We start from the raw sequence: 10266 nt of genomic DNA, 5'->3' as shown, positions 1-10266 counted from the left end.
TCCATTCTCTCCCTGCCCTGTGTAAGTGATACTCCAGTCTTGTGATCACAGGCTGCTCAGGCTCCCGAGGGCATCTGAGGCCTCCCTTTTCCTGAGAAAATCCACGGACAGGGAGGACACGGCTGGGCTTCCGTGGGAAGCTTCTGGTGGAGGATTCCAGCTCTGCTCCTCTGTAACAGGACGGTGGGAGGGCCCAGGAGAAACGTGGCATCTCAGAAAACAGCAAAAATTCTGATGACTGCAAAGGAGCGCAACCAAGATGACATACTTTCTGAATTAACGTATTAGTGAGGCATAGAGTCATTTTAAATGTCTGTTCAATTTTTTTTCTAGTGTTGTTTTAGTACTTGAACAGCTGATAGTAAAAAGTCCAGACAAACTAGTTGGTAAGACGTTTTATCTTTTAAGTGTTTGTAGGGTTTTTTTTTTTTTTTTCTGTCAAAGAACCTCAATGAAGGAAATAAATAATAAATCATAATATAGAGATTTCATTAATTTTAAGCCATTGCGTAACTTAGTATACGACAAACCAGAATTAGTCTGATGGTAAATAGTAGAGTGAAGGGAATACCTACTCAATAATTAATGTGGGAGGCTGCCGAGACAGCCCAGCAGTTAAGAGGCTGGCTGCTCTTCCAGAGGACTCGGGTTCCATTCCTAACACCCGCATGCCCCTGGCAGTCACCTAGAACTCCAGTCCTAGGGAGAACTGACGCCCTCTTCTGCCTTCCCTGGGCATTGCATGCACGTGGTACACAGATCCACTGATACACATAAATATCAATAAATCTTTGAAAAATTTTGATGTTGGGATATCTAAGAATGATGATATGGAGAAAAGTGAAAATGGACCCATATATCCTTGTCATAATGTTTTTCGTTTGTTTTTATTAAAACAGAATCTTATTATGTAGGCCCGAGTGGCCTGGAATTTGCTATGTAGAACAGGCTGGCCTTTTGAACTCATAGAGACATGCCTGTCTGCCTTTGCCTTCCAAGTGCTGGGATTAAAGGTGTGCACCACCAGGTCCAAACATGTGTTAGACATCTTAAAAATAACTGAAAAATTTTTTCCAAAGTAGAAGAAAACATACTAGTATACCTATGAAGAGTCAATAATCTATTTATAGAAAATATTATTACAATATAAATAATATTTGTAATATAATATTTATAATAGTAATTCATTTTTCATGTGGTGGTGGTGCACGCCTTTAATCCCAGCACTTGGAGGCAGAGCCAGGTGGATCTCTGTGAGTTCGAGGCCAGCCTGAGTTACAGAGTGAGTTCCAGGAAAGGTGCAAAGCTACACAGAGAAACCCTGTTTCAAAAAACAAAAACAAAAACAAAAAAAATAGTAATTCACTTTTATCTAAATAAATAATACTGATAGGACAATATAAGACAAAAATAAAAATCAAATGAGAAACAAAATGAAAATTACTCAAATATTTATTGTCTCAATTGTTAAAATAAATACTGTGCTTTTGTGTCAGAGGTCAAGGAAGACTAAAAGTCCCCCCCCCCCAAAAAAAAGAAAATTCTTAAAAATGCATCAAATAGCATATACATAAATTCATCACAAACTCATGAAATGCCACTAATAACTAAAAGATGGTCTTTTTAGGCCAATGTTAGAGGAGGATTTGAAAAATAAGACTACATTATGTATGCGTGGGCCCAATTTCTCAATGGTGGTGGTGAATCCGGAGGGTGTCAGTTCCCTCCTTCCAGCCTGTGGGGCGTAGGGATCAAACTCAGGTCATCAGGCTTGGCAGTAAGTGCCTTGACCTCCTGAGCGATTTAAGTGGCCCAAGAGTAATTGTTGAATACATAGTGGAAGTACAAAACCTTTAAAATACTCAATGTATCCATTCTATTTCCAGATCCTTTGAGAAGGAAACAAAGAAAACGGAGGTTTGCAAGAGTGTTTCAATAGCAACATTCTTTTCTCTCTTTCTTTTTTTTTTTGCAACATTGTTTTTCACAATACAAATAAGCAACATCTCTTTTAAGTTGGTGCCTATCTAGAGCTTTCCCGGCTACAGACTAGTAGTGTTCACGGTACCAGAAAGTACTCTGCATACTACTGCTGTTAACCACCAGCCTAGCTACTAACCCTTTGATCTACAGTTGTGTCCCGCCTGCAAGATACACTAATGCAATGCAATAGTGGCTTGTTTGTGGGGGTAACCAACCCAAATCTGATTTGACTTAAGGCCCACTCCATGAGATGGGACCCATACCTGACACTGCTTGGGTGACCAAGAACCTGAGACTTGATCCGCCAGGGAGTTGGAAAACCAAATTCAACTTATTCTGCTAACAACATTCTGCTATCCTCACCGATTCATGCCTTGTTCGGTCATCATCAGAGAAGCTTCCTCCTACAGTAGATTGGGAACAAATTCAGAGACCCAAGCCAGAAAATAGGCAGAGAGTGAGAGACCTAGGAACACTCAGCCCTAAATGGAATGTCTCCATCAAATCCACCCCACCCCCAGCGCTCAAGGAACAATTCCAAAGAGGAAGCAGAAAGAATGTAAGAGCCAGGGGGCATGGAGGACTCCAAGGAAACAACGCCCTTGAAATCAACAGGATCAATGCACATATGAAACTCGCAGATACTGAGGCAGGGCCTGCATGGGTCTGCACCAGGCGGGGTCCTAGATCTGAAAGGAAAAGTGGGGACACCCTCCCATCCCTAACCCAGAAGCCATCTCCAACTGATAACCACTTGGAAATGAAAAGTTAGTTTCCTGTAAGGGAGCCTGCCTCACTGGGGAAACAAACCATGCTTAAGGGTAGGCCACATGCTCAGCAGTAGATGGCCAACAGAAGACAAACTCAGCAGGATCTTGGGGGGAGGGGCAGCTTTTGTTGTTGTTTTGTTTTTTTTTTTGTTGTTGTTGTTTTTTTTGTCTCATAATGTTAAGTCAGGGCATTCTTTTTTTTTTTTTTTCTTTTTTTAACCTTAATGGTCCTTTGAATATTACTGTTAAGTTTCAAGCCAGGAGCAAATGGCTGAGGTACCTATCTAATATATCAAAGCTGCCAGGCTCTCCCAACACCCCAAAGTCCCTACCTGGTACAGGCTCTTTCTGACTGGCATACCCTGCCTGCTACCCTAAATGTCTCCAGACCTGGGGCTGCGCTGCTCTTCCCTCAGCTGCCCTTTCCTATATAATTCAGCCATTTTGGTTACCTGGACCTTTTCCTGTCTACCCTTTATCTTCCTGAACTCTTGGTCTGGCTCTCCCCTCCTCCCTTCTCCCTCTCCTCACATGGCTCAGCTCAGTGTCTGGACTCTCCTAGATGTCCCTGCCTCTGGCTATGCTCTCCCTTTTATCTGTAGTGAACTTTCTCCTCCACTGGACCTAGGAGCAGCCAGGTCTTCCTTTTTTATTTCTTTTTTTCATTCAATTATATTATGGCTTCTGGTTTTTATGGGATTCCTGTGAGTATAGACATGGATGTTTCTGTGTCTCTATGTGTTTCTTGTGCTTTTTCTTTGGCTCTTTTTTCGGTTTGTTTTGTCCTGTTCATATTTGTTTGTTTTTGGCTTATTGTATTTTTGTATTATTTCTTACATGACTGGTTTCTAAAGAAAGACACAAAGGGTGTGGATCTGGATGGGAGTAAGGAGGAACTGGGAAGAGTAAGAGGGAAAACCATGATCAGAATATATTGTATGAAAAAAAATCTATCTTTCCATAAAAGAAAAATAGGTTGCAAATTTGCTTTCATCTTTAATAAATGGAAAAAATCATATGTATATCATAAAAATAAATAAGCAACAGCTTTAATACATATCCGAAAGAAAAACAGCTTCAGTTACTACTCAGTATTGATAGAACAGGCAGTAGATACACAATTACAATTTTGACTAATATGTGGATTATATCGTCCATGGAAATCGCTGAGTGGAACCGACCAAGGCACTGAACGGCAAGGTCCTTGGAGGTGGCCCAAGGTTCTGCTTGTGTTGCCTTTAGAGGCCACACTTCCTGGTACTCAGTGATTGCTCAGCTAGTGTCTGTTAAAGGAACACATAGATGCTTTTTGTGTTTGTCTATGTCTCCGTCTTCTTTGACCTCTAGCAACATTGTAACAAGTCCTAGCCTTCAGTGTTCACCTTGTTTCCCCAACTCTAACCGGCCCCAACTGCAAATAAATACATCGCCTATGCTCCTGACACCCTACTAATGACCTCTGCTCTACTAAGTCTTTAGACTGAGTGACACACAGCTGCAGCTCAATCATCACCTACCCTGGAGTCCGCATGGATCAGTAAACCTTTAAAAAAGATGAATAAGCCTTGTAAATGTCCAAAGGTAGATTAGCAGCTGTGGGAAAAGCACAGAGTAAGGGGCTTGGAGTTAAAAACAACAACAAAAAACTAATTGCACTTATTCATGAGGAAGAGACAGCAGTATGGAAAAAATCTGCATGGTTATATATGAACTGCCTTAGAAACGAGGTAAAGGAAACTAAATTGCACACCCATATATTTAAAAAATTAATTGCAATCACTTGCCCGGGATTAGATAGCGCCTGGGCTCCCCGGCCTCAAGCTGCCTATTACAGAAGCAAACACAGCCAAGGATTCGACCTTCCCGAAAGGCTGAGGGCTCTGATCCTCAGGAAGCAGCCAGCCAGCTGGAACCGTTCTGCTCAGAATATGGTTGAGATTCCATTAACAGCAGAGCGCTCCTTCAAAGCCTTTCAGAGTTCTGTCTACAAGAGAATCCCGGGAGCTGAGAGATGGGTGAGAGGCTAATGAAGGAGTGTCTTGTTCCTAGGAGTCCTCAGGTTTGGTGTCGGTGTGACAGGCTGAGTTAACAGAAAAGTCAGACATCCACATTCATTGCCAAAACAAGTATCCACCTAGCGGCCCTGCTTTCCGCTCTTTCTGATGGCGCCGAGTGCCGGCTGCATAAATATTTCCTAACAGATGGAATGGTTCAGGGATTGAATGGAGGGAAGTCGGAGACAGGAGCTCGCCCGACATTATGAGGCAATCGCGGCATAGAAAGATGTTAGTACGCATTTGGGAGGAGCATAATTTCTTTGCAGGAATGCAGAGCTCTGCAGAGGACCGAATCCAGGCAGCGAGCTCTAGTTGGGAACGCCCTGACAAGGAGGAAGGGGTGGCAGCCTGAAATCTCTCGGCCAGGAGCACAATCGTGCAGAATCGAGGTCAAAGAGAGCTTCGCTTGAGGCATCGGGCCCCTTCTCGGTCCCCAGCTCGGCCCCAGGCTAAACCCTCTTGAGCTATAAATACAACGGCCCACATGCGGCAGAGACACGGTGTTCCCTGGGCTGGCTGGGACAGATAACATGAATTTGCCCTTTAAATGTCCCAAGCTGCAGGCACAGCCCCCCAACCCAGCCCTAGCTCCCGGAAGTGTCTTCGCCCCCAATGCCCTCTGCAAAGGAGGGGGATGGAGAGGGGCTGTCCAGACACCTGCCCAGCCAATGCGCGCTGCGCGCTTGCCGGGGTCCCTCCTCCTCTCGCGAGACGCCGAGCCGGGGATATAAGGAGGGCTGCGGTCAGGCGGGCGGCCCCTTAGCGTCGCGCAGGGACGGAGACGAGGTGGCGGTGCCTGCCTGGCTGGGCGTAGGCAAGAGCAAGAGAGCGGCTCCTTGCAGGCTGTGTGCGCCCGGCTGTCAGCATGGGAGATCAGGCTTTGAGCTTCTTTAAGGACTTCCTGGCGGGTGGCATCGCCGCCGCCGTCTCCAAGACCGCGGTCGCCCCGATCGAGAGGGTCAAACTGCTGCTGCAGGTAAGGACGGCTTGGTGGCGCGGGCGGCGAGGATGCGGGCGGGGCGCGGCAGGGCGCGGGGATGCGGGCGGGGCGCGGGGATGCTGCGGTGTTGGCGCGCGCGCGCGGCGCTGCGGCAAAAAAAAAAAAATCTGTGCTAGGCCCCAAGCCCGGGGCCTACACGAAGGGGAAGGTGCCCTCTACGCAGATACAGGTCCGGCGTCAGTGACAGATTCCTGGTGTCGGGTGGCACCCGCGTTGGGGTGTCTATATATGGAAACCCACCCGAAGCTGGTCTACCTCGAGCCAGATCCTGAGCCTGGGTGCTGCAGCGGCGTTCCACCCAAGGCCTCTTAGGCCGGCCTCACCCTTTGGCTGCATCCTTTGCACCTTCTTGTCTGCGCCCACCTTTTACAATAGAAGCATCAGATTAATCATTGACTGGGGATCACACTGTGTCGCGTGCCCTGCGCTATAGCCCAACGTTGATTTCATTCATCTTTTATTACGAATTCTTTGCCCGTATTTCACGGATGGAGACGCTGAGGCAGAAATTCTGAAGTAATTTTTCAGGATAAATTCAGATTGCCTTAGCCATCCTGTCTCCATAACACTTTCTCCCTATCTGTTCATTAAAGGGCAACGTCATCATCTGATCTATCCCAAAGGCAAAAGCTATTCACCGGGGAATAGCCATTTGGGAGTCTAATAAACAACAAAATGCTGCGACAGATTGGCCACAGCAGTATTAACTCAATAATCGATTACCTGGATAATCGTAAAATTATTCAGGCTGTAAAGCTTGGTGAGCTTGTTCACATCAGAGCACCTACTACTGCTCAGACAGCCTCACCGCAAGGGACATTCGAGAGAAACTGCAGAATTGCCATGGGGAGCTGAGGGAAGGATCCTTATCCATTTATATTTCCCATAAGCCTGCAAGGAAAGTTCGATGGATAAATGACTCGGTCACTTTTATTTTTTTCCCCCTCAAATGCCCTGATAATGAATAAAATTTGGATTGTTTTTTAGCCTAACCAAATAACTAACATTTATTTACATTTCCTTGATACTGCTTGATTTCCTGATGCATTAAAAACATTGAAGTTTTCTTTTGCCTCTTGAAGAGGAAGGGGAAGGAAAGGGGAGGACCCTGGGCATGGTAGTGCACGTCTGAAATCCCAGCAGTTGGGAGGCAAATACAAGGAGATTTTGACCAAGCCAGCCTGGGCTACATTGGATGATCGTATCTTTAAACAAAACGTAAACCAGAAAATAAACAGGCAATTGAGGGAGTACAAACCTTTTTTTTTTTTTCTCATGTCTTCCCTTCTCTTCACCCTGTCTGTCCTCTGTCACCCACCCTTCCCTGCCCCCAACTAGGTCCAGCATGCCAGCAAACAGATCAGTGCAGAGAAACAGTACAAGGGCATCATCGATTGTGTCGTGAGAATCCCCAAGGAGCAGGGCTTTCTCTCCTTCTGGAGGGGCAACCTGGCCAATGTGATCCGGTACTTCCCCACCCAAGCTCTCAACTTCGCCTTCAAGGACAAGTACAAGCAGATCTTCCTGGGGGGCGTGGATCGGCATAAGCAGTTCTGGCGCTACTTTGCCGGTAACCTGGCATCCGGTGGGGCTGCTGGTGCCACCTCTCTCTGCTTCGTCTACCCGCTGGACTTTGCTAGGACCCGGCTGGCTGCCGACGTGGGCAAGGGATCTGCCCAGCGTGAGTTCAGTGGGCTGGGCGACTGTCTCAGCAAGATCTTCAAGTCGGATGGCCTGAAGGGTCTCTACCAGGGTTTCAGTGTCTCCGTCCAAGGCATCATCATCTACAGAGCTGCCTACTTCGGAGTTTATGACACTGCCAAGGGTAAGAGAGGGACTTGGAGGTGGAAGGTGTGGGGAGGGGTTGTGGGGAGGGGATTCTGTATGACCTGTAGTTCCTCAAAGACCTCTGTGTTGGTTTTCCTGTCTCTGAGCTGAGTTCTGAGGAGGTGATGTGATATAGTGTGGGTAAATCAATAACCCAAGGAGCCTCTGTGTCCTCTACTTTAAATACTGTGGCTTTGAGCTACCACCCAAAGGCTGCAGAGCTATCCCAACACAGCTGTCTGGTTGAACTAGAAGGGAACTCCATGTCAACAGAGCTGTAGCTTCCCTGGATTAAGGGACAGCAGCAGCCATCTTTGGTTGGCTACCTGGTGGCGTGTAAGGGTTCCTGGGGGAGAAGCTGGTTCTTGTGGAAGGGCAGGACATGGAACTGGGTCAGTAGCCTTGTCTTCCCCTGCTTTCTACCAAGCTGATGAGGAAAAAAAAAAAAAAAACCGATAGCCATTTGCTTCTTGGCTCTGCTCACAGGGATGTTGCCAGACCCCAAGAATGTGCACATTATCGTGAGCTGGATGATTGCCCAGAGTGTGACGGCGGTCGCAGGGCTGGTGTCCTATCCCTTCGACACTGTGCGTCGTAGGATGATGATGCAGTCTGGCCGGAAAGGGGGTAAGCATGCTGTGAGCTCTCCTGATGTGAATCTTAGGGTTTGCCCCTGGAGAGCACTCTTGAGTGCCCAGAGGCCTCGTTTTCCTAGGTTGAGTGGCAGAATTACTCAATCAGGATTTAGGAAACCGACACTCCAGTTTCCCCTTGAGCTTTCCCTTTAGGGAATTTCTTTTTTCCTTTTTATTAAAGAGATTGTAAGAATATAAACAAGGTATTTAGAATTGGACCTAGGTATCTGGCATTACCTAGAGCTCAGGTCCTCTTTTTTTTTCTACAGCCTGGGTGCATGAGCAAGGCGAAGAATTAGCTGTTCACTTAAAACGTGTGCCTTGTGCTCCCTTATAGTTATTGGAAGTGTGAATGAGGAGGAGGATTAGCTGGATGAGAAGTGGCCTGAAGCAGTCTGCTTTCATAGTGTAGCTTCCATAGGTAAAAATCAAGAAACTGCCATTAAAAAAAAAAAAAATAGAAAGAAAAAGAAAACACCAAATGTGAGGGGATTTTTTATAACCCAACAGCCATACCTTTTAATTTTTCTTGCATAATCTTGGGCAGTATAATCTGAGACCAGGGCTAGTTTGCTCATCCATAAAATGTCATCCACAGAATATACCGCCCCTTCCCCACATTGCCTTCCAATTTTAGTCTGACAGTGTGTAAATGGGCTGTGTTTGCTTGTTACTTAACTGATCTTGAGTTTGAGGAATAGGGGTGCTAGAAGATAACAGGCCAGGCAGATGTCTCATGGACTATTGTATAGGCTGGGGCTTGATGGCCAATAATGTGCATGCAGGTCTTTGTGAAGAAAGGAAGCCTTACCCACATTTGTCTCCACAGCTGATATTATGTATACGGGGACACTTGACTGCTGGAGGAAGATTGCAAAAGACGAAGGAGCCAATGCTTTCTTCAAAGGTGCCTGGTCCAATGTGTTGAGAGGCATGGGGGGTGCTTTTGTACTGGTATTGTATGATGAGATCAAAAAATACGTCTAATGTAATTAAAACTCAAGTTCACTGGTTCACAGTGGACTTGGCTCACAAGTTCACCGATCCCATTGTGTGGTTTAACAGACTATTCTTAAGGAAATAAAAAGACAGATCTTGGGTAAAACCAGACCATAAGGAATACCTCAGAAAAAACGCTTCATTGAGTATTCATTAAACCACAAGTGTATTTTGTATTTATTTTACATTTAGATTCCCACAGCAAACAGGAGATAGCTTATCATACTTGTTCAATTAATTAACTGAAGAACTGATAATGAAAAAAGTAACCGAATGTGAATCATTAATAAAGACTACTCAATACACTTTATCTCCCTGAACTCATTAACTGCTAACAGGTTAAAGAAGCATTAATGTGTATTTTCTAGCAGGATCCTTTTGTCAGTGACCCCTGTGTGCATGCCCTATACGGAGCACATGTCAGCTGTTTTTCAAACATAAGCAGATCCTGTACTATCTTACCACACTGTGACTGAAGGCTGGAGAGTGGGAACGTGAACAGAGCTTCCACAGTTCACGTGCTCTTCCACACGGTCTTTAGGAACGCTGAGCCTCTGCTAAGCTTTGCAGTCACAGAGGTAAGGATTTTGCACGTTTAGGACGTGCTCTTTTGTTTAGTTCCCGCACAGAATCCTTTTACCTAGAAATTTCCAACAAGTGGATGGTCTTCACTGAAGAACAGTTTGTCTCAGTTTGGGCTGGAATGACCAAGTGCCATGCGCTGGCTGGTTCATAAAACAACAAACATATTCCTCACTGTTGTGAAGCCTCAGAGTCCAGGAGGATCAACTCCGGTGAGAGCCGCCTGACTTCCCGAATTATCTTACTGGGAAGAGAGTGGAGAGCACTCTGGAGTCCCCCTTTGAAGGCTATTAATCACAGCAACAAAGGCTCCATGCTGTGATCTAATTGCTTCCCAAAGGCCCTGTCTCCTAATTACTGTCATCTTGAGGGTGGAATCCCAGGGATGGGGGCACATGCAACATTCAGTTCTT

General features: G+C 45.8%; 1 protein-coding gene across 1 annotated transcript; it reads left to right on the top strand.

Annotated features, from left to right (window-relative positions):
* The first annotated feature begins 5536 nt into the window (after window positions 1-5536).
* Slc25a4 (solute carrier family 25 member 4) lies at window positions 5537-9581 on the top strand. The gene is made up of 4 exons (XM_028881176.1): window positions 5537-5786; window positions 7149-7635; window positions 8124-8264; window positions 9102-9581. Exons 1-4 carry the CDS (start codon window positions 5676-5678, stop codon window positions 9257-9259), a joined length of 897 nt encoding a protein of 298 aa, XP_028737009.1. The 5' UTR covers window positions 5537-5675; the 3' UTR covers window positions 9260-9581.
* Window positions 9582-10266: the final 685 nt, after the last annotated feature.

The sequence above is a fragment of the Peromyscus leucopus genome, chromosome 17, assembly GCF_004664715.2.
Source record: "Peromyscus leucopus breed LL Stock chromosome 17, UCI_PerLeu_2.1, whole genome shotgun sequence".
In the NCBI taxonomy this organism is placed as follows: domain Eukaryota; kingdom Metazoa; phylum Chordata; class Mammalia; order Rodentia; family Cricetidae; genus Peromyscus; species Peromyscus leucopus.
The sequence above is the reverse complement of the archived record's forward strand: the minus strand, read 5'-3'. Positions and strand labels throughout refer to the sequence as shown.

Bases quoted from the DNA above. Each gene is read 5' to 3' on its own strand.
- Slc25a4 (XM_028881176.1), top strand. From the start codon at position 5,676: ATGGGAGATCAGGCTTTGAGCTTCTTTAAGGACTTCCTGGCGGGTGGC. The intron at 7,636-8,123 runs GTAAGAGAGGGA...CTCTGCTCACAG, and splicing joins AGTTTATGACACTGCCAAGG to GGATGTTGCCAGACCCCAAG. The intron at 8,265-9,101 runs GTAAGCATGCTG...TTGTCTCCACAG, and splicing joins GCAGTCTGGCCGGAAAGGGG to CTGATATTATGTATACGGGG.